The sequence below is a fragment of the Emys orbicularis genome, chromosome 6 (genome assembly GCF_028017835.1).
Source record: "Emys orbicularis isolate rEmyOrb1 chromosome 6, rEmyOrb1.hap1, whole genome shotgun sequence".
In the NCBI taxonomy this organism is placed as follows: Eukaryota; Metazoa; Chordata; order Testudines; family Emydidae; genus Emys; species Emys orbicularis.
In genome coordinates this window covers 60,677,677-60,702,210 of record NC_088688.1, presented here as the reverse complement: position 1 = coordinate 60,702,210, position 24,534 = coordinate 60,677,677, and the positions used below count along the sequence as shown (strand labels likewise).

The 24,534-nt window shown below is 39.7% G+C and overlaps 2 protein-coding genes across 2 annotated transcripts in view; one reads left to right on the top strand and one right to left on the bottom strand.

Moving 5' to 3' along the window:
* The window catches only part of SKIC3 (SKI3 subunit of superkiller complex), an 80,755-nt gene extending 63,948 nt beyond the window's left edge, over positions 1-16,807 (top strand). The window contains exons 35-41 of the mRNA XM_065406299.1: positions 4,183-4,311; positions 6,744-6,865; positions 9,192-9,350; positions 11,226-11,378; positions 13,618-13,748; positions 15,237-15,360; positions 16,676-16,807. Coding sequence (XP_065262371.1) covers positions 4,183-4,311; positions 6,744-6,865; positions 9,192-9,350; positions 11,226-11,378; positions 13,618-13,748; positions 15,237-15,360; positions 16,676-16,753 — 896 coding nt within the window. The 3' untranslated portion in view covers positions 16,754-16,807. The remainder of the gene's footprint in view (positions 1-4,182; positions 4,312-6,743; positions 6,866-9,191; positions 9,351-11,225; positions 11,379-13,617; positions 13,749-15,236; positions 15,361-16,675) is intronic.
* A 5,727-nt stretch (positions 16,808-22,534) lies between these two features.
* FAM81B (family with sequence similarity 81 member B) overlaps positions 22,535-24,534 on the bottom strand; it is a 40,327-nt gene continuing 38,327 nt past the window's right edge. Inside the window, exon 8 of the mRNA XM_065405892.1 lies at positions 22,535-22,668. Within this exon, the coding sequence (XP_065261964.1) occupies positions 22,535-22,668 (134 nt within the window). The remainder of the gene's footprint in view (positions 22,669-24,534) is intronic.

The window sequence follows — 24,534 nt, the reverse complement described above, 5'->3', positions numbered from 1 at the left end:
TTTTTTCAGTTCCTCAGTCCCCGCCCGCACTCAGTTCCTAGCTTACCCCCTGCCTGCACCCTGAGTGGTTTTCAAACTTTGTGAACCCCTTTGAGTTATATTTTTTGGTTGTGTCCCCCCCCCCACAGCCCAGACAGGCGGAGTGGTCTCCTGAGTGAGTCAGGGGGTGGAGGGTGGCGCTCCCTCCCTGGACCCTACTGTGCGGAGCTGGCTTGAGCCCCTTGCCCCCCCCCCAAAACAGAAGTAAAACTATGCCTATGCCCAGTGGTCCACCCGGAGCCCCGAGCTTCAGCTTCAGCCCCACTGCCTGGGGCTGAAGCCAAAGCCTGAGCAACTTAGCTTCACAGGGCCTCCTGTGGCATGGGGCCCTGGGCAATTGCCCTCCTTGCTACCCCCTAACGCTGGCCTGGCTTTTATGCAGAAAACCAGTTGTCGTGGCACAGCCGGGCCATGGAATTTTTATAGCATGTTCGGGGGGCCTCAGAAAGGAAAAAGGTTGAGAACCCCTGGACTAGAGGATCACAGTGGTCCCTTCTGACCTTAGAATCTATAAAGTATTTTTTCTACTGAGCCCATCAACATATCTGACTCTTATTTTGTGCTTCCTCATCAATAAAACTATAAATTCTGTCTGTAGAATACTTATCACTAGTGGTGATGCATGATTCAGAAATAAAAGCATGACTTTCCAATCTCACGGGGAGTTTGCAGGGATAACAGCTAAGGAATATGGAGTCTTTAGGACTTTTATCCTATGTGTAAACTGAGAAATGTGTTTTTTAGCCATTGATCCAACAAAAATGGAACTCTACAATGTCATTTTAGACACTTTCCAGAATATAACTGCACATTAAGCCATTAGCTCTTTCCTGTAAGTGTGCTTATAGTGAAATATAAATCCTATTAAGATGTTGGATGCAATTTCGCTTCTTAAAACAACATGGGTAGGGAATGAGCAAAATTACTTGTATAGCTTTCTCTCCCTGCTCCCCAAACACCTTGTATTTCCTGTTAAGGCATATTTCGGCCTCGCTCTATCTGACTCAGTAACCTACACAGAATGGAGTACTTGAGAAGTACAGGATTAGAAATATTGTTCATATTCAATGCTTCCTTTATTGGCAAGGATTGCAAGTAGTTTTTTTGGTGGTGTATGTGAAATGATCTGACCAGTTCCTAGTGAACCTATCACAATAGATGACCACCTTATTGGTGGTCTCTGCAGAGGCCGAAGATGGATTGGGTCATAGAGACTAAACTAATTTCTCACTCCTAAAGGTCCATCTTTGTCAGGGTTTAAACAATTAACAGTAGGTGAAACTTGTAATGTCACTGTCCATACTTTTTCATGCTCTGCTTAGCACAGAATTCCAGGCTTTTAATTCAGCATCTCTCTTTAGCCATACATTTGCTAAAACATAAATTTTGAAATTTCATCTTCAAAGGCATATACTTTCCAGTAGAATAAAATGTATTTAATATTTAGCTAAATATAGAATTTGCTTTAAAAAAAAATTCTGCTAGAGCTTTGCATCTTTCTAATGATACTTAAAATATTTTGTAGTTAAACATTTCCCCAATGCCTAGATAAAACTTCTGTTTAAAATGAAAACAATTTTCCGTGTAATCCCTAATGCATATAGTATCACTTTTAATGAACTTTCAAACAGCTTGAAATTAAATCTCAGACAAGTACAGATCTTGAACAGAATGTTAAATCCCTAATACTTAAAATGTGGACTTCCCATTTATGTGTCTGGTGACTAGCCTGCATTTACGAAAGAAAGTAAATATTGGAAACTCGCAATCCCTCTTCATTAAAATCATTTTAAAAATACCCTTTTCACAAGATTGAATAGGACAATTACTTCAGTACAGCTGAGGAAGAAAAGATGACATTTTTTGCATAGGAAGGTCAGTGGAGGTCTGGAGATAGATACAATGTTAAATGAAATGCTCTTGGTATGACCCTGATATGACCGGGTATATGCTCTTGCATGCCTTGTTACTTATAGCAAATTTATCAAAGAATCTAATAGGAGCGGAAAAAATCTCCCCCTGCCAATGCTGGACTGTTTTCTGTAGTGTATATTTTGTAATGGACGTCCAGTTTAATTTAACTATCCAAACCAGTGAGATTCCCTAACTTACCCCAGTTATTCAAGGTAAATTATTTGTAAAAAATCATTTTTTATAAGTATCATTTGTCAAAAAGTGATGTAAATATGTAGCTTGAAAAAACCACATTCACACCCTGCTCGATTTGTGCTGTTGCAGGCAGAAAGCAGGAATGCAATATTTGGCAACAGGTCTTTGGGTACGTCTATACTTACTTCCTGGTCCGGATGTAAGCGATCGATCTTCTGGGATCGATTTATCGCGTCTTGTCTAGACGCGATAAATTGATCCCGGATCGATCCCGGAAGGCTTGCCGTCGACGCCGGTACTCCAGCTCAGCGAGAGGAGTACGCGGCATCGACGGGGGAGCCTGCCTGCAGCGTCTGGACCCGCGGTAAGTTCGGACTAAGGTACTTCGAATTCAGCTACGTTATTAACGTAGCTGAATTTGCATACCTTAGTCCGAAGTGGGGGGTTAGTGTGGACCAGGCCTTTGAAATCTGTCATTAAGTGGTTAGCAGTGGCCTCGGTGCTTTCATTTCTCTATAGTAAAGATTCTTGTGGTTAGTGCATAGGATTGAGTCTGGCTTGGATTCTCTTCCCTGCTCTGCAAAACTGTAGTTGTTCACAATCTGTAGGTTATTTAATTTCTCTGCGCCTCCATTCCCCCTTAGTAATGTGGGACTATTTGTTACTTTTGCACAAGGATGCTTGGCAAAATTGAAGATATCAAATAGTTTCACAAACATTAAACAGAAGGCACTTTTAAAGTGTTAATTGTAGTCTGCAAAAATTTTGTTTCTTTGATAGAGTACTTCTAATGTTCTCTTAATCAATCAGAAAATAAACCTACATCTTTATCTCTCATGTACAATAGAACTTATCTAGAGAGAGCCATGTCTTGCACACATTTGGGATCATCTCAGTTACACTGTTTATATTAAAAATTGGAAAATGTTTACCTTAGGACATGGGTTTAAGCACAGATCAGTCTGGAGTCATAAGTAAAATGACTGGTGCTGTCAGTCCAGTTCCTGGTGGACATGTGCCCATGCTGTAGTTTAAAAAAAGAAAATAGTTACCATTGGTACACTCGTTGCCAAGGACTGAAAATTCACACTGTGTGGACCGACGTTTTGCAAGACTGCCTCTTTGGAATGAGGACATGTTTGAGGTGCATTGGTGAAGGGGTGTGGAGAAGCTTGCTGTGCTGCATCTTTACTTCTCTTTTTCCTGATGTCTGAGATTTATGCCCTGGCAAGCTGACTTAGCATAAACACATTCTAAATATTTTAGATAAAATTATAAATATCTGTTTTAATTTCATGTTCATTAAAGATTTAACAAGCTGCCTGCTTAATGCTCCTATGCCATTTTAGGACCCTAACTTCACTGTCCTCCCTTTTTGTTCTGGATTGCAGTACTACATAATACTGATGAATTATTCTCTCTCCAACATCAGTGGGGGATGCTTATGAACAGCTGTGTTCTAAAGGTGAAAGAAATGACCAAGCCATCAGACTTGGAAAAATATCATCCTTACAAAAGCACCAGTCACTGTAGTATCTACATGAAAGCAGATTTGAGTTCTAAAAAAGTCCCACAGAACATGCTCTTGCGTAATATAATACTGCACTAGCTAATATAGGAGAATGCGTTGTTGTTGTTTTTTTAATTGGTGCTCTAGTTATCAAATTTTATTTTATAGTCCTTTTCTTATAAAACTAGAATTAAATGCAATTCAGTGATTCATTAAATGTCACTTAACATACAGGTGCAACTCCCATTTAGCTCCCTTGCATTTGAGAGCAGAATTAGGTATGAACATTGTAGAAATTACAAAGACAGAGGTTTGTGTCTGGTCTTTTTTCCCCAAAGTTATTGAGGCCCCTCACCAACCAAAGATCCCATTGATTTCTTTACTTGATTCTAACTATTTTTGTCTTGTATAATTTTTTATGGATCCCTTGACTGCTGTGATAAATCGTATATCAGTTGGAGACTTCTGTAAATGGCATGCTGATAATATTGAAAATATGGGCAATTTTTAAAATATGTTTCCAGATGATCCTGCTACATGGGCAGTGCTAATGGGTGCCTGCCATGCTGAAAATACTGTTGTCTATTTGAGCAACACACAGCCTAAGAGAAGAGACCTAGAAATGACACTTGTAGCCACAGTTTCAGCCAAAAGTAAGTTATACAAACCTTCTTAATTTTCATACTTTTCTAAGAGGAAAAAAATCAATGCTTCTGGTTTGAGGTTTTTTTGTTTGTTTTTTGTTTGCCTTGTAAAGTCGTCAATAGTAATCTAAAGAAAATTGCTTAGAAAAACATAACTCGCTTATACTACTTAAATGCAGGCTGGTAGTGACTCTCAAGCAACCGATCTTAATATTAAACAATGCGTATATTGCTGGTCATCAAGGGCATTGCCACGTATTTTAACCTGTTTATAAATTCACATGTTCCCAGGCACACATTTTTGGTTCAACTGGAGTTAAATAATGAATAGATAATGACAAACTTAAGGGGAAAATGTCTAGCTTACCTATCTGATTACCTCTTGCTCATGGTGACGAGTACTAACAACTCACTTCTTATTTCTAATGTGTATATGGATTGTCACAGTCCCTTTACGAGGCTGGGACTCGGCTGCACCTATGCCAGACTTAGTCTACCAAGGAGAGGGAATGAATACAAGGGTCATGTGACAGGGAGCATGTGACTAAGTACCGTGCGTGCTGGGAGACATAAGGGCAGCCTGTGATCATTCAGTGAGTACAGACCTGGAAGTGAGGCTAAGTAACTCTCCAGGGTCCTAGGTCGGCCTGGGAGAGAAACATGCAGGTAGCAGCGGCCTGCTAGGAGAAGATGCTCAGCAAGACGGGCCTAAAACCTGTACCAAGGATGGTGAGCCAGCAGGAAAGACTGAATGGTAGATTTGTGTTTGGGGAGTCTGATTTATTAACACAATTCAAAAGGGGAGAGTTAGTGAGAACAATTGCAGCATGACGTCTGATTTAACTGGGAGGAAGGAGGAACTGAGCCAGTAGCAGATTTCTGAAGCCATACCAGGTAAACCCAACTACCATTCTACTAGGAACCAGAAATCCCATCTCCTTGAGCCTCTAAATAGAGTGAAGGTTCTAGTCTTTTCTACCTCCTCCCCATATGGCTCTTGGATCCTATCCTTCAGAAATGGACCTGAGGCACCTCTGACGTTGGTGGCCATTTTATGAAGAGGCACCAGACTAGAGTGCCACAGTCACAGTACCATAGTGAAGCATGTGTAGAATTCACAGCACTGTCTAAAAAATGGCATAGTTGTACAGTAATATGAGCAGACATTCTATGACTATTCATTCCAAATTGGGAGGGAGGGATAGCTCAGTGGTTTGAGCATTGGCCTGCTAAACCTAGGGTTGTGAGTTCAATCCTTGAGGGGGCCACTTAGGGATCTGGGGCAAAATCAGTACTTGGTCCTGCTAGTGAAGGCAGGGGGCTGGACTCAATGACCTTTCGGGGTCCCTTCCAGTTCTATGAGATAGGTATATCTCCATATATTATTATTATTATTAAAAAATGGTGACGTTCTTTGGCTTTCGATGAATATTCTATCAAACAACTTTGCTAAGAAAAAATATTCAGAGTGAATGTTGAGCAAATAGTAAAATATTTGTTGAAAGAGACTTTTGAACTTAGAATCAGATTTCTGGTACAAAATATTGCTGTTCATAAGAGGTACTTATCCAACCCTGGAACACAAACAAAACAATGTAAATTGTGTCCAAGGAGCACTACCCAACTCAACTCATATTTTGAATATCAAACACTCACAATGAACTGCTTTGTTTATAGATGAAAAGTTGTTCAAAATTTTTTACCCAACTTCTGCAAACGTAATGCATTTGAGAAAATCATAAGCTTTTGTGGACAATTCACAAATGGAAAAGAAGCTAATGATTACTCACAAATTGCTCCTTAAGTTCTCACTATAATACTTCTGAATACTAGTATCCTTGGTAGGTAAGCAAAGGATACAGGGTCAGAACTAAGATTATTTACAGAATCTTAACTCCAGGTATCCTGGCTTGAAAACATTTTATTTTCAATACTTCTACTACAGTGGTCTGATATTTAAATCAATAAATTGGTACATTATGTACTTTATGCTAAAGAAGTTTTGATCTGGGATAGCCTGCCTTTGTTCATTGTATCTATAGCCTCCCTTACTAAAAGGGCTAACAGTTGACTGACTTTTCTTACTATTTTGAAAATTAATTTCTCTAAAACGTATGCTTCAATTATTTTATCAACTCTACAAGTTGATACCTACCTTAAAACAAAATAAAAACTGTGCTCTCTTTCTAAGTCTGTTTTGCTCTGTGTGTGTGTGTGTGTGTGTGTGTGTGTGTGTGTGTGTTTGTTTATATGTGGAGTGTATATAGTATGTATGTATGTATGTAATAAAAATACTAGGGAGTACTGTCACTTAGCCTGTCTGACCTATCATCATGATATGCACTAGGTCTTCTTTAGTTACTATGACTCAAGCCTGATATGTGGCAGGGCACTAGAGCATATCTAGCAATACATTCTTAAATGCATGTTTACATTTACAGCTAAAGAAAAGGACCTTTCAGCTGAGTACATCCAGGCTCTTGAAGACTGGTCTCTTTGTCAGGCTATTACTGGTTTAAAAGAGACTGGTAGAATTACAGAAGCTGAGGCTCTCTGCACAAAGGTATGGTTATTACCACTGTCATTGCTGCTTCATGACTTTGAGTGGAGCACTAATTCCTATGTATTATATATACAATGGTAATAAACAGCAAAGAGCAACAATCTGTTACAGGAGAGCACAGCCCAAATGCATAAACTGACTTTTTTTCACCTTTTAGTAAAGGAAAGACTATTCTTTATCAGTAGTTTTATAATTCAATTTAAACATACTGACCATTTAAATTGGTTAAATAATTGTTCAGCAGCCATGGTCAGTACATTATAGCACAAAAATCCCTACTTCAGCCTGATCTTATCCCATCTATCTTCATGTGCTTATCTTCTTGTCCCTCCTCACTTATGCCAGCAAAAAATAAATTCTTACAAAAGTTCCAAAGGCATTTTTCTCCAGAGGGAAATGCAGTTGGCTGTATTGTGGGATGAATGACTTGCTGTGTACTCAGTCACATTGATTATTCACTTCCTAGCCCACACTCAATTTTCAGAATCTTGACTGCAATCCAAAGTGATAGGTACCATTTAAACTACACCAGACTGAATCACCTGAATCATTAGAAGTGTTTGCATTGCTAAAGAAAAATTAAATAAATAGTAAAAATTCAGAAAATATCTTATGAAAGCGTTTGTGGTTTGTTAATTTTCTAGTCTCAGAATAAATGTCTTTTTTGAAGTGGCATGTGTGCATGATGGACAGAGAAGGCTGCCACCTTGGCAGAAGTATTTGCAAAGCAGCCCATAGATCTAGTGTATAAGCCATTCACCAAACATTCCAAAATAAATACAACGGAGAGTCCTGTGGCACCTTTAAGACTAACTCTTAAAGGTGCCACAGGACTCTCTGTTGCTTTTTACAGATCCAGACTAACACGGCTACCCCTCTGATACAAAATAAATACCTAATTCTTAGCCAATGTGGCTTTTTTACGAAGGCTTTTGTTGCTGTGGTGACCCAGTCAACCTACTTTGCTCATGTATCACCTTCTCCCTGGCTGCCACAGTCTCTTTTAAGATGCTGTTGGTTACTGCCCTTGAGTAAGGTTCAGTGGACATGCCACCTTTTGAAGAGAAGAAATTCTCTTGCTTGTCAGTTTTCCTTTAATCAGCATATCCATTGACCTTCCTGTACAGGAATACGTTAACAAGAGAATTAGTTTGTACATATTTCCCTCAGGGAAATATCTGTATAGTTCATTTTTTTTAAATGTTAATGAACCTTACTATGGTTTCATGTCTTAGTAAATTTAGGTTGGATAGCACTTTTCCTTGGGAGGGAGTTAAGAGGTAGGTCCTCTGTCCTTGAAAGCTCTAATCACCTCAAGATCTGCAGAAAGAATCTGACTGAGGAGTGAAGATCAGGAACATACCTATCTGTTTTTCTTCTCTGAGCTAGGCAAGACCATTTACTTATGTGAGACCATTCCTTAGTTGTTGAGGGTAGAACTGCTGCAAATACCAATCTCTGACTAGGGACCAAATTGCATCTACTAGACTGTTGCCTATTTAACCCTCTGGAATAGCTTGGAATGTTTTTGATTATTAAAATGTCTGTTACATATGGAGTCACTTAATTCCCAAGATACACCTTTTGCTCCAAATAAATACCTTTTAAAAAGGAATCTGGGTTGAACTAGGTTTTTGAAATGTGTACTGATTTGGACAGTGAAGAACCAGTCTGTAAGTAATATTTTGGGACTTTGCTGCTAATGTAAAGAAAAGTGCATGCATTAGAACCACGTGATGGCTGCTGTTTTATTCTGAAGTCATTTCTGGAAGGGGAAGTGTGCATGTGTGTGGCATCTCCTTCCCCCCAAGACAAAATAAATGGAGGACACTGCCCTGAGAACTCACAAGTCCCTGGAGATACGCTTAAGGCCAGTTCCAACCACAGGATGGCCCTGTGCCTCTACATTAGCTTTGAGACTCCTCCTCTCCTCTGGCTTCTGGGCCCCATGGAGTCATTAGACTCCTATTCCTTGTTCTTCCCCTCCACATTGGATATCTGCCTTTCAACCCCACCTGTAAGTATGGGGCAGGTGCAAGACTTTGGACAGATTCCCTATGGGACTTGGAACAATGAGTGTTCCTTGCTCACTTCCTCGTGTGAATCCATGATCCTGCAGACAGCTTTCAGGAACCTTCCTGATGTGCAGAAAAGGAGAGATTAATAAACAGAAATAGTTTGCTGCAAGTGGATCATAAGGAGGGGGCAATTCTCTCATATTTTTCTGTGCAAAATGAAAAGTATTAATAAGAATGTTCTCAATTTTTAAATATATCTTCTAATAACTTTTTGCATTTAACTCATTAAAAACTGTTTTTGGTTTTAGGGTTTAAAAAGTTGCCCCAATCACCCAGATCTGTTTCTGCTCTTGAGACAAGTTCAGTGTAAACAGCTTTTTCAGTCACACAGAGAGCTTCCAGATGCCATTTTGGAGGAACTTCATAAAACTGTCATGTCCAACTCCACTTCAGTAACAGCATGGCATGTAAGTGGACTCTTTCTTCCTGTTTCAATACACATCCCTATTACAGAGGATTATCTGAGAAGGGACTCTCTGAGTTAACATTCCTCCTCTTTGCACACTAACAGCTGGTGAGATGTGAGTACTAGATAATGATCTCTATTAGAGAACTGAAAGTACATAGTCCTCCTTATGAAGGCAGGAAAAGTGTAAATTTATGTTAACTTAATTAGGTAAACATGTTGTGAAATTTGCCGATCTTGACTTCCACATCACTGGTCCCCAGTGAAACTTTGTAGCTTAATGTACTATAACATATGTTACTAGGCACAAATAAATGGTTCCTGAACAGTGTACAAAAAACTGGATGTGTGCTGTCCCTGTGTTTCCTTCTGTTTGCACTCTCTGCACAGGTGAGTAACTCTTTCCCCGTGTTCAAGAGCATCAAGACTACCCAATTCCCTGGCACATTTAAACAAACAAATAAATAAATAAAAAGCTTTATTTCCTTTCCTTATTACTGGAAGAGAAGATCTAACTAAGGTTACCAATATTGTATTTCAAAAAAGGGACTGTTTTCTTAATCAACCCCACCCTTATATTATTTAAATAATGATATAATGAAAACATTCTTATTAGTACTATTCATTTTGCACAGAAAAATATGAGGAGAGTAATCATTCCTCAAGAATCACCTCTGTGCATTCATATTACCCACCCACCTTCCCTCTCTTCCTCAGTTCTAGGTAACATCAGGACTCTGCAGTTGGGGAGAAGAAAGGCTACTGGTTATCCCCCCACCCCAATGTACACCGCTTTAAGACAGTTCTACTGCTTAATGATGGATGCAAAAATCCCACAAGCATAAACATAGAGGCAACTCTCTAAAAGAAATTCTTAGGAAAGTGCTTAGAATTGTGCCCCAGCTCTCCACTCTGAGAGTCATAAACTGTGCCAGTAGCGGAGGACCATGGGAAAGGGATCATCTAGGGAAGGTTTTAGACTAGAAGATTAGTTGTCTAGATCCTTTCATTGTTTAATAGCTGCTTCATGACCTAACGGATAACTTTCTGTACAAGCATGACTTACTGATGTTGGAACATCTAGGGTATATATGAAAGGATTTACAAACTCCTGATTTCTTTTGCACCAATACATTTTCATGTCAGTACAAAATAAGCCTCAGTTATAGTCCCTTGCCAACCTCTCTTTAAGAGGAGTTCACTCTACTGTGCTGATGGAGCAAGCAGAAGGATGAGAACACTAGGTTAGACAGACTCCCCTAACTCCATTCCCATCTGTAGCTCCTCCAACAGGAACCTTCTGTCTGCAGAAGTTCAGGTTGTTGTCTGGCAAAAAGGATAACTACATATTTTCATCTGAGTTCAAGCTGTAAGATTGAATATTTTTACTTCCTCACATACAGTAGCATGAGATGGGAAATCCATCTTGTTCAAGGGCAGAAACTTTCTAACTTGTCTGAACAGCTTTCCACCATCCTAATAGAACTGTTGTTGGCAATCTAGTGCTAGGTGGCGTGCTCCATTTAAAAATAGCTTAGGAGGTCCCCAGTGGAAAATGAGTTTGGCTACCTCCTAGTTCATGTTCAGATTCACAAAACTACAAAATGGTTGGCAGTGTCTGGTAAGAGACCTCTGTTGTGAAATAACATAGCTATAGTACTAAAGGACAGAGGTACACTGGCAGAGCGTGCATGGAAATTTGCACTCTCCTTCCCTCAAGCAGGTGTTCAGCTATAAAATAACCTACAACTAATTGTGTATAAAGATCAACTTAATATATTCATGAAACTTGGAAAACTTAAATTTACATAGTCAAAAATACCTGAATGATCTGTTTTAACGAGCACTACCAAACATAATGGTTCTCTATTTTTAGTGGCTCGCAAAAGTGTACCAGTCTCAAAGAATGATGGTCGCAGCAGAGATGTGTTACAGAAAGAGTCTACAGTTGGCATCCCAACAGGGCAGTTGGAACGGGAAGTTATCAAGTTTGCTCAGGCTAGCTATGCTTGCACTGGAAATCTGCATGGTAAGATAACCACAACTATTATGATAAAATGAATTAATTTAAAATGTAAGCCATCTGCTGTTAGCTATCTTTTGTAATCTCCCAGATGAAGTCCTTCCATAAACTGCGGGAAACTGTAAGACTTTTGTTCTCTTTTGTGAACTACTCCTCAATAATTAGCAGAAATGGTATTCTCATTTCGTGCTAACATGGATGTGAATAAACCTAATACACTCTAACTTTAAAAGACTATTGATTGTTCTTAGACTTCTCTCCAGGAATATTTTGTGTCTAAAGGAAAAATATATGGCATAATCAACTAAGACCACTAAGCTTTATTTTCTAATACTAGATTATTAGTTCTGTCATCCAAACTGACTGTAGTATAACTTCTAGTTTCAAGACTCTTGCATCACTGAACATGTGACATTTGTATGAGTTGCATTCATTCAGTCTTATTATTTATTTTCATTTTTATTGCACTAGTGCCTAGAGGTTTCAGTCAAGTTTGGGGCACAATTGTGCTGTTTGCTGTACAAACCCATAGATGGTCTTTGCCTTGAAGATCTTAGAGCCTAAGGAATGTCATTCTAACCTGTCTCCCTAAAAGGATTAGATGAAAACAATTACAATGATAGCATAATACGTGCCTTAAAGAAAATATAGGTCATTTTTGACATGCTTTTTCTAGAGATACTGAAATGCACACTATCCTCTTTCAGCAGTACTAGTGCTAAACTTCCCTAAAAATGTAAAGGTATGTGGCTTTTTGGATCAACTATGCCATAGGAGAAAGCATGTTTTCTTTTGTTAGGGCTATTCGTATGCTGTAATTTATTGTGGGTCATCACTTCACTAAAATAGGTTGGGAAAACACTCGCTAAATAATCTACCCTAAAATAAAAGCAAAGGCATCTTCTCTTATGCCCAGAATGTTTAAAAGAGGAAACAAAATGAGTTTCCTTTACACCAAGTAGTTCAGCTAACTGATGTATTTTGAGTAGTGGAAGAAGTTCTCAAAGTATAGGAAACCAAATAAAGCTCTCTTCCTGATGAGTACGAGAACCCCGTGCCTCGGGGAGAAAGGGTTATCTGTATGGGAATGTTGGCCAGTAGTGACCCTGCCACATCTCACGTGATTCTGCCGTCCTGGCTGGTGACTTTGCTCTTCATTTGTAACTGCCCACAAAATATCTCTACCATGGCAGAACCTGGTGGTGCACCCAACCTACATGTCACTAGGTGTTTGTGTAGAGGTCTTTGCATGCTTTAATTTCATTGAAAGAGTACAACTCTCACTCTTGCTTCAGACTATTTTGCACAAGATTAAAGTATGACATAATTAAGACTGTTTTTTGTATAGTGTATTTCAAACTGATCAGTCTTCATAGCTGATTAAATTCTTTTGAAGCAAATAAATCAGCTTTTTAAACAAACCTTTCACTACCCACATTCTCTTGGCATAACCAGAGCAGTTTACAAGACAGTTTCTATTACATAGGTTTGTTTGCTCAGCTTTATCTTTAGCATAGCTGAACCCACTTAAATTGCACCCACTCTGGGGCAAATTCTGGCACATTTTGTAGTCTTTAATTATTTCACTTAGATGTCAGTAGCATAATTGCAGTCTCTTACAGTCTTGAATAATCTGTTTATCTTTCCTAGTGAAAACCTGTGCACTTCATACAAACATTTATATTTTACTGTATTTTCTGTCATGCAAAATTTTTACCAAATACATTACCGTCTCTCCAGTAATCTAATTCAATGGACTTGCCAAACATGAATTGCTGAATAGTGGCTCCACTAAATAAACATCAATTTAGAGTTGCTGTTTAACTTATGATTTTTTCTTTTGACTCTGTGTACCTGTGAGCATTCAATGTGGATAAATTCATCTCTCCAGTGTAGCCTTGCAAGCTTTCATTGGATATACACATGCATCCTTAATATAATAAAGTAATGCTGTTTTACTTTGCTGTTAATAACAACTCTGCAGATGAATGGCCAAGTAGAATTTTGCAAGATTGCTGTAAAAGTACTGAAATAATGCAGTTCTGGCTTTCCAGCCCTATTATACCCTGAGACTTGGAAATCTAATTTACCAAACAGGAAAGCTTAAGAATTAGCAAACTTGCAGAATTAAAGGCTAATCATGTGCAGATGGTATGTGTGCAAACAAATATTATCTTTCCCCCAGTGAAACATTTTGGCTAGTAACGTAGTTACTAAAGTTTTCTTGCTGTCATCTTGCTGATAGGCTAACATTTCAAATGATCATTGGCCATCCTTGGTTCAGGAGGCAACAACTGAAGCCTTGAAACTTTCCTTCTGCCCACTGGCTGTTCTTCTGCAAGCGCTGTTACAGTACAATCGCAAAATGGGGGCGAGGTATGTGTTCTCTATAATAGTGTACCCCACAAAAACAATGTCTGGTGAAAGTGAGTGCAGGTGGTTTGCCTTAGTTCAGGGGTAGGCAACCTATGGCATGCGTGCCAAAGGCGGCACGTGAGCTGATTTTCAGTGGCACTCACACTGCCCGGGTCCTGGCCACCAGTCTGGGGGGCTCTGCATTTTAATTTAATTTTAAATGAAGCTTCTTAAACATTTTAAAAACCTTATTTACTTTACATACAATAATAGTTTAGTTATATATTATAGACTTACAGAAAGAGACCTTCTAAAAACGTTAAAATGTATTACTAGCACGCAAAACCTTAAATTAGAGTGAATAAATGAAGACTCGGCACACCACTTCTGAAAGGTTGCCGACCCCTGCCTTAGTTCAACTTTAAAAGCTGAAAAACCAGTTGAAAGCAGGGAACCAAAGCAGTAGTATTTATAGTTGGAGTCTTTTGTGGTGTCAAAGACAGTTACAGCTTTTGGCTAAGCTTTTTAAAAAACATATAAACTAAATATATTTTAACTTGTTTTGCAAGAACTATCTGATGAGTATTGGTTGAATGGGATGGTAGCAGTGAGGCAGTCTCATTCCAGCATGTGCTGCAATTCCATCCAGTCTCAAGTGAGATTCAAAACAAGTTTCTGACCCTTTTTTTCCCCATGACACATATTTGCAAAAATAGGAATGCTGGTACCAGTGCACTAGCCAAATTCTAACTTGTGTAACCATATTCTGCCTACCTGAATTTCCCCTTGGATGTCACTTTACTGACTTTTCACTTGCCATAAAATTATATAATGCTGTGGCAAGCTATTAAACAGTTGTTTCACACTAAAGATAGACTATAATGCGTGTGTTATACACACTGTTTATACAAATACATTTTACTAAAAACCTTTTTGCTGGTCACAGGACTGGTGTTCTAGTAACTGCTTCCCTAAAAGCAGCTGTGATACCTTAAAGGTTTATATTATAGTTATTAAACAAGAGCAAATGCCTTTTAGGATTTCAGCGGGGTAGTGCTGCCCAAATTGAGTTTATGGGCAGCATGATGCACAACATGCTAGTATAGCAAACATTAAAATTCCACTAGTGTTGGGTTACTACTTGTAGCAGAAGAGTTTACATTTCCAGGTGTACTTATAGAGGATTGTTCTCAGGGTAGTTATTATCCTAAGTGGAAATAAAAATAACTATGAATCATTATGTACGTTCTGGACATTGAGAGGCAGTGCTGGACCCACAGTTGGGAGAAGGGAAGTAGACGTAAAAATTGGTGATATTGCTATCAACTGTTGTCATCGGCTGCAAGACACGTGATTGTTCATACGAATTTTAGCTAAGAGGACAATTTGGTTTAATCACTACAGTTTAAAATAATTCTGACTCTTGGCAGGTTATACAAAACAAGAAAATTGTTAAATGCAACAAATTTCTAGAGATTACTCGGTATTAAATTTTATTTTTGTTCCTAGGGAGACTCGTCGAATGTTGGAAAGAGTGGTGTATCAGCCTGGATATCCAGAAACCATAGTATCAGTTGCACGCTGGTACCTCCTAAGACATTTATATGCCAAAGATGATTACGAATTAATAGATGTAAGAGTCAGTCTATTTCTATACAGATATATGCAAATACCAATCGTGTTGACTAGCTTTCTATGCTAGTCCCCATTTATAGAAATATTTATGGGGTGTGTTATGGAATCTTTCCAGGATTTGGGAAGCAAAAGCATAATATAATTCCAGCTTTAGGTGGAGTCAGTGCTTCAAATCAAAGCTGCACCATGACTGTCAGGCAGTCAGCATAACTAATTGTGACTGAGACTGGATGCTGGCCAATTGTGCACTTCCATCTTGTTTAAGACTGAGCTCTTACAGTAAAAAATTGAGTGTTTTTTTAAATCTGATAATTTATTTAAATACTTCTTAGACTGTCAGCCCCAACACAGATGCAGACATAGGTCAAGACAGAATGGGGAGGGGGACAAGGGGGAGATTTGTTTTAATTACTATTGAAAGTTGCTAAAAAAAAAAAGTGTAAAGAATAAACATATGCATGTCTCCAGCACATCCAAAATAGCACTTGAACTGCTCTCTAAACCTTCAAATTTTGACTGTAATATCAGAAGCTAGATATTTGCTAACTGTGAATTTTAAGGGAATGGTGTTGAAAGTTCCTGTTCCAAAATGTATTAAAATTTTAGACCACATCTGGGGCAAAATTCTTCTGAGTTCCCTGCTTAGACATGCATTATGGGACACGCGATAAAAAAGAATTGGCAATTGAGTTCTTCTGAACATGATTCTGGTGTGGATTCGTTGTATTCCGTTCTGAGCAATCATTACTAGCGAGAAAATAATGTAGAGTTTGGCTAAGTGACCACAGGGAGTGAGGAAGTGCCAAGCAGAACCTATGAACATCTGTAAAAACACTAAGCTGGAGAGATCTTCTTGAATAGTACAAAGGCCTCAAGTCATAGAATTAAATTCAGAGTGGGAAACCCTAAACTGTCAGGAAAAACTCCTGACAATGTTGTATAAGTAGGCTGTGAGAGAGCCCCATCACATGGATCATATATAAAGTTAGACCTACCAAACACCCATAAGGGTCCTGCAGGGAGCAACCCTGCATTGACAGGCCATATGATCTCATTGGTCTCTTCTATCTTCAGTATCTTCCCTCCTGTCAGTGAATCACTTAGTTGGAAAAGTGACCTCAGCCCTAAGCAAAAAATGATGTCTTGCATTGCAGTGGTTGCAATTTAGTTTTTAAGGCATTAAGCAAACTATTGCATAATACTGAAATATCCCATTTATTTCTGGATATTTGGGTTGCTTGGGTTTTTAGGGGAGCTGAATAGGAGAGATTCAAATATTTGGGTATCACAAATAACGTTTTTTTCCCCCACAGGCACTTGTAGCGAATGCCAAAGCTAATGGAGATACTAGATCTCTGGAACTAGACAAGAAATTATCAGCATCTGCCTAGCATGGACTTCTTTCACTGGGCCACCAGAAGGAAATAAAAAGGAAATTCATGAAACCTAATTCACACCACCTGCCAGCAAATCTGTGGGGTTTTTTTTTTTGAAAATGATTTTTTGTTAGACAAAAGCAAATTGCTTTAAAATAATATTTTTTTACGATGGACACTGCCATCAACCTGTTTTTCCTTTACTTAAAACTCAAGTTCATTTAACTTGTATTTTTCCTCACTGATACATTTATGTTGTGCTGCTGCAATGGAGAATCCATTTTTTTTTTCTGTTGGAGTTTACAGCAGATGTCCATGCTCCTCACATGGACATTGCTTATCATTTTGCACTTGCAGTGGTGCAAAGCAGGATAAGTTTCTACTTTTTGAAACAAAGCCTTAAATTGTCAAAGTAGTATGCAAATTCATATTTTTAAGTTATTCCCAACTGTTGTAACTTGCAGAAATCTAAGCTTTCTATAATGTTCATTATATTACAGTTGGTACTCAAATACATTTGCAACTCCACATGCAGTGGCGGGAAGCAAAAAAATATTTAACACTGCAACTGATTAGGTTGCAGACAGGAGGAACCAGATTTCTACAACATACTCTGGGGTCAAGGGAAATATAAATAAGTAAAATTGAGATTTTGCACAATGATCCGATCCATGGTTATATTTATAAATGTGTATGGCAATTTGTATTTGATTTTTTGGTAACCCTGCTGTTGACTGCTTATTTGGATTAATCATGATAACAATCCCTTACTCAAGGGAGGAATGGCAAGGGTCTTCTACTATTACCTTCTCCCACACACCGCCATGTAAGACATTTTCCTTAAGGTGATTGGTCAGATAGTTAATGTGAACTGAATGTAGCTCTTGGGGCGGGGGGGGGGGGGGGGAAGAATAATTGCTTCTCTCTCTAGGGTCCCACTCTCCCTTTGCAGTCTTTGGTTCTTGGCTTAAACTCCACAGGGACTGACTAGGGATCTGACTCTTAAACTTGCTTGCATACATCAAGTAGTGTTACACTATCACTAGCTAACATCCTGTTTCTGCCCACTCATTTGAAGTTTAAAAAACAAACAAACTCACAATGTGAATTCCATGCCTTTATGGTTCATATCAGTTGTCATTTTAGCAATAATCCTGTAGGATGATCTCATCACTTTATATATCAGTAGATCTAAGATTTTAATAATTACTCTGACTAGGGCATTGTGGCCTAGTGGGCTCCTTCCATTCCTCCATTTTTTCTCTCCCACAAGCCTTCTGTATGCCACCCCTATTTTCAGGGGCCCTTTCCCCTATGCCAGGGTCTCTGTGTGCCCTCATGACATGGTCCTCCATTCTTCCCATCAGTGTTTGTGTCCCCATACCAGGGGCTCTGTGCACCCCTATTTCCCCCACAGCCCATTCTTATTTTGTCTTTATCCAACTTTCTTTCAGCATCATCACTTTCAAATTGTATTGTGTTTAAAGGCTGCCCTCAACCGGTTTTTTGATCTATAGACCATTCTAGAGGTGGTTGGAGCTGCTGGCTCTGCTAACCAGACGCCTGAGAGGCTCTACCTTTCCCTTCCTTTCAGTTTTATCACATTACAGGCAAATATACAGAGAAATGTTTCTGAGTTGAATGTTAGACCTTCCTTCGCTCAGCCAGTAAATCTAAAGACCATGTGTATTCTAATGTCAGGGTGGGGGAATAAGAGAATGAATGTCTCCAGTCTGTCATTAGCCTTAGTTATCAATCATATAATGTCAGTAATAATTGTTATTGGACCAACTTTTGTTGGTGAAAGAGACAAGCTTTTGAGCTACACAGAGTTCTTCCGGTCTGGGAAATGTACTCCATATCACAGCAAAATACAAGGTGGAACAGATTAAGCATAAGGAGTTAACATATGTTGCAAGAGATGGTTCAAGATGAAGTAGGCAATTAACACCTCTGCAGTCATAGGTCAAAGGAGGGTTAGTGGGTTACAGATTGTTGTAATAAGACAAAACCAGGGTCTCTAGAGAACAATCTGTTCCACGTTGTATTTAGCTGTGACACTGAATACCTTTCCCAGACCTGAAGAAGAGCTCTTAATAGGCAGCAGGTTTAAAACAAAAGGAAGTTCTTCTTCACGCAGCGCACAGTCAACTTGTGGAACTCCTTACCTGAGGAGGTTGTGAAGGCTAGGACTATAACAATGTTTAAAAGGGGACTGGATAAATTCATGGTGGCTAAGTCCATAAATGGCTATTAGCCAGGATGGGTAAGAATGGTGTCCCTAGCCTCTGTTCGTCAGAGGATGGAGATGGATGGCAGGGGAGAGAGCATTTGATCATTGCCTGTTAGGTTCACTCCCTCTGGGGCACCTGGCATTGGCCAGTGTCGGTAGACAGATACTGGGCTAGATGGACCTTTGGTCTGACCCAGTACGGCCTTTCTTATGTTCTTATGTTCTCTGTGTAACTCAAAAGCTTGTCCCTTTCACCAACAGAAGTTGGTCCAATAAGAGACACTACCTCACCTACTTGTCTACCCCATATCATGGGACCAACATTACTACATCAACACTCCCAATAAGTCATCTGTCAGTTGTAGATGTTCTTCATGTATTAAAATTATGCAAAATATGCTATGGTGCTTAGCATTTCATCAGACAACAAAAGTTACTTTCAAACTAACAATGCTGTCTCCTTTGAATTAGAAGAAACTATTAGTTGATATTTCTAACCAGATAATTTTATAGCCCAAAGGAATTTATTATACACATTGAAGAAAGAAAGCGAGGTGTAGGTGGTGAAGATAATGTGCAAACTGTTAAGGGAAGGCTCTAATTTAAATTAATGAAATCCAAGAAATATAAGACAAAGCAAGTGTGCAGCCTCCAGAGGTAAGGGTGTGCAAAGTATCTGCTGTGTCCTGTGCAAATGAATTCCAGGTTTGCTGAGGGTGGGATAGGTTTTAGCACTTCGTTCATCTGTAGATCTCAAAGAACTTTACAAATGAAGGCAAGCAGAACCCTCATTTTACAGATGGGGAAACAGCCATAGTGATGAAGTGACTTGGCCAAGGTCAGTGGTAGAGATGGGAATAAAAAACAGGTCCACTCATTCCTAGGCAGGTTTGCCATCTAGTGGTGCATACTGCCTTCCTTTAAAGCAGAAATAGGGTGAAATCCTGGCCCTGGTGATGTCGAAGACAAAACTCCCATTGACTTCAATGGAGCCAGGATATCATCCATGATACTAAACTCCCTCATATATACACAAAATAAAATCAGTTCATGAGAATTTTTTAAAAAAAATCTGTATATGCCATCTCTGTGAATCTCCTTTTTAGAGGTGGTAAGCATACCACCCCTCAATAATACTTTCACCAAATAGGATTTTCTTATTCAAACATTGTTTCACACAAAATTAAATCACAAAACATGACCAGCACACTGATCTAATATATTTAGGTATTCTGTATAGTTTAAATGAAAGCAAAGCATTTGTGAGGGATAGGAACAGTCTTATAACCAATACAAACAGTTTTGATTGGCAAAAAAACAATAGTGACAAATAACTACACCTGTCCTTCCAATGGGGTTACGGTTATCTGACACTCCAAAGTACTCTGAGCTGACTATAGCTCTGGAATCTATCTCTCGGTTTAATGCGATGTAAAAATAATATTTTAGCCCAAACTATTTCTTTTTTTAAAAGCATAAGGCCCAGTCCTACATTTTTATTGGATGTGAACTTCCAAGATTGGGCCTTGAATTCTGTTACCTGCCTTGCCATCTGGCCAGACTAATATGCCTTCCACAAAGCCAACAAACAAGGAAGAGCTGCGAACAGCCAGGAACCTTTGGCTGGATGTGAAGAAGAGTATGAATTTGATCATGATGAAAAGGTGGCTAGAAGCTTGTGATCATGTCTTTTTGCACAACGACTGCCCAATCAACAATAGCAATACTGAAGCTCATATAGCACGTTTATTTCACATGAGATTTTAATTCTAAATTATGTCTCAAACTTGCAATGTAAATGCAAATCAATACTTTGGACAAGATTACACCTGCCTTCATGCTAGAGCACAAAGGAGCAAGTCTGCACACCTGCAGCCGTGGTCTTCCCCTTGTGTCAGGTTTAGGCTCTGTGTAGGATGCTCTGGATCAATCCAAACATCTGTGACATAGTGTGCTACTTTGGAATAAATTCCTCAGTGGCCCTATATTTTGCCATAACTTCATGGCCAATACAAGTAACATTATGGCACCTACTAGTGTCACCTTCATAGGCAGGGAATAATGTGAGATCTATAGGATGAGTTCAGAAGACAGCTGGGTAAGGGTCTGTAGAAGTATATTAGGATTCCAGGTGGCACTATAGATTTTCTGCTGTTCCCTGAAAATGTGAGACACAGAGAGTGATGTGATCTTAAAGGGTTGCCAAGATGGGAGCAGCGAACAGTGTTAAGTGCAGACACCTGTCTCATAAGAGTGGTACCTGCAAGGCCCAAGGTGAGTCAAACTTACCAAAACTGAAACACAGAAGGACTGCATTTGACATTGGTCACTATTTTTGTTTTTACACCATTTCCTGTTGTGATTCTAGTTTTTTGCATATACCATAGAAAAGGAAGGTTTCCTTGCAGCAAGAAAAGTATATTTGTTACTGAATTGGATTCTCCTGTTATCTGTACTGAGGCCCCTTCATCAACCATGCTGTTAAAGAGGCTAAGCCGGGCCCCTGCCTGAGGAACTTTTCCCTGTGTGCTGTCCTAGACAAACATGGAAAACCAGAGCCGCTAGGATTATCTGAGTTCTGTCCCATTTGATTTGCTGGAGAGAGGCTCAGAGACAATGAATTTATCAGTTGTGGGACAGAGTATCTACCACAACTGCATTGTGGTCATTCCCCCACCTCTCCCCTGCAAACGCTGGCAAAACTGTCTCTGATGTCAGTGGGACTGGAATTTAGTGTGTACTAGTGCCTTAGAATCCTGGAACCTGAATTACCAGGTAAACTTATTTCAGGGTTGTTTCCTTTTTTAAAGTTGAAGCAGATAAAAATGTATTTAAGATTTTATTTTACCCACTTTAATAATCAAGAACCTAGGTATAACCATCACCTTCTTTCCATGAACCAGAAAAGCAGCTTGGAAATAGATACCATATTTCTGATAATGCAAAAATTATCATTATCTTGCCTTTGATCCATCACTTGCACCAGTTTCCTTGGCTGCATAGAATGACTCAACTTCTCTTTTTCTCCAACCCAAATGACATTGCAGTAAATGATCTGCTATATTCTAGAGAGACTGAGGTGAGGATTGCTATTCTTCCTTCAATTGCCATTTAATATTAATAGGCTTAATGTATGTGCATAGAGCAATACTGGGAGAATTTACTAGGCCTAATTTTGATTTTAGTTGCACCAGTGTAAATCCAGCATAATTCAGACCAGAAGTGGGTTTGTTATGCTTAAGAATTTCAGGGAGTTAAACGGACAGGTGCATCCTAAAAATCCCCAAATAAGAGCTAATTTTTTGTGAAATATTCTTTTCAAATTTGTCCGTCCTTAATATTTATTTTCTTGCCCCACTGACCTTGCTTCAACATATTAAAACAAGACAAAATCACCATAACTGATATTCTTTAGTGTTGCACTAGATTAGGAAGGTTCTACTATAAAATATGATTTAAGGATAGCAGTAACATGCTATGGAGACATGAGATTTTCTTTGTTTCAGTCTTTAAGCCAACAATCCTGTTAGGTTGAGAGAACAACTGCAAATGCTGGAAAAGCTTCAGTCTTCCTGAAGTTCAGTTACCTTGCATCGTATTTTTTTTATGTCTTTCTGGAATTTCTTTTTTTCTAGTTTCAGTTTTGTCGTCTGTATTTGTTGGAGTGAGTTGAGAGCTTCATGAATGGACTGAAATCCTGGTGTAAAAATAGGTATATTTAGTTAAATTATGGTCAAAGGCTTTTATGCAACCCTGCAGTAATTAGCTACTATTTAATCTAAAAACCATTAAAACCATTCTAACTGTCTAATCTGTTTTATTGCATGTCATGGAGATGCTTTAGCATTTTAAATGATAACCTCCTTGTTATTGGAATCATGTCTTCCTGTGTACTGGGCAGCACCAACATTCTGGCAGTGCTCCCAAATTACAGCAATAGTACCAGAACCTGCATCACATTTATTGGATGTGAAAATTGAATTCTATATGATGTCCAAAAGCTTAACAAAAATGAAGTCCTGCTTGTTATTGAAGTTACCTTTCTCCAGCTGTGCAGTTTCACTGTTAAAAGCATGACTAATGCACTGTTTATCCAGTAACTGATTTGTAAGTCTATAATCATTACTTTTGGACCCATGAAATTCTCTAATCACATTTACATACCCCTGGGAGCATTGCTACTGCAAGTGACAGTATGTCAGGAGATCCCTGCACTTGCACAGAGCACCCCCCTTGAAGTCAAGGGAGCTGAGTGCCTTTGCAGCAATCATCCCACATGCTATCAATTGCGGATGTAGAACCTAATCCGATAGTTTTAGCCAGCAGCACTGTAAAGTAGGCAGAGCCTCTCTCAGGGCTCACCCTCAGGCAGCTTCAAAGCCCTTTCCCTCTTTCTAAAGTCTTTTGGGGTTGTGGTAAGTCTTGGGGCAGCAGAAGTTTGTCATCGGTTTCCCTTTCATCTCCTTCCCTTCTGGTTGCCACCCCTTCTTGTGACCAGTTTAGAGTGACCAGACAGCAAGTGTGAAAAATCGGGACGGGGAGGGGGGGGGCTGCGCGGGGGGGGGGGGGGAGAAATAGGAGCCTATACAAGAAAAAGCCCCAAATATTGGGACTGTCCCTATAAAATCAGGACATCTGGTCACCCTAGACCAGCTCTCCTTTTTAAGCTTGCTTTCTCCAACTTGCACAGCAGGCTGTGCAGCCATGTCTATTTGATAAGGATTGAGCCCAGAGGAGCTTGTTAGCCTTCTTCTGATTGGGATGGGGGTGTGCTCCATCACAGATAGGGTTGCTGCAGGGCTAGTGTCTGACTCAGATAACTCATCATCTGTTAATAGATGGCAATGTCAGACAGTGAATATAGTTCAAGTTGGGATACATAAAATTATTTCATTTTAAGCAACTGGATGCTAAACTTTTAGCTTTCGTGTGTCCCCTGCAGGTAGTGGAGTTCATGCAGGGCCGGCTCTAGGCACCAGCAAAACAAGCTGGTGCTTGGGGTGGCACATTTTTAGGGGCGGCATGGCCGGCACCAGAATGCCGCCCCTAAAAATGTGCCCCGGCTGCCCTAGCTCACCTCCGCTGCTGCCGCTTGTGCGCCGCTGCTACCCCTCCCTCCCAGGCTCTCAAACCTGGGAGGGAGGGGGAGATCCTGAGCAGCCGCGGCGCGCGAAACAGCTGATTCACGCGCCACTGCTCACCCTCCCTCCCAGGTTTGAGAGCCTGGGAGGGAGGGGGAGACTCCGAGTGGCCGCGGCGCGGGCGCCGCTTCTCCCCCTCCCTCCCTCCCTCCTAGGCTTGAGAGCCTGGGGGGGAGGAGGCAGGGCTGGGGATTTGGGGAAGGGGTGGAGCTGAGGCGGGGCCGGGGGTGGGGTAAGAAAAAAATGGGGGGGGGGGGGGCGGCGACCAAAATTGTTTCTGCTTGGGGCGGCAAAAATCCTAGAGCCGGCCCTGAGTTCATGCCAAGAAATCCAACACTGAGAACAATTCTGAAGGAGAGCTAGTCTTGGAAGTAGTCACTATTTTATAATACACTATATGTATTAAAAAAGAATAAAGAGAT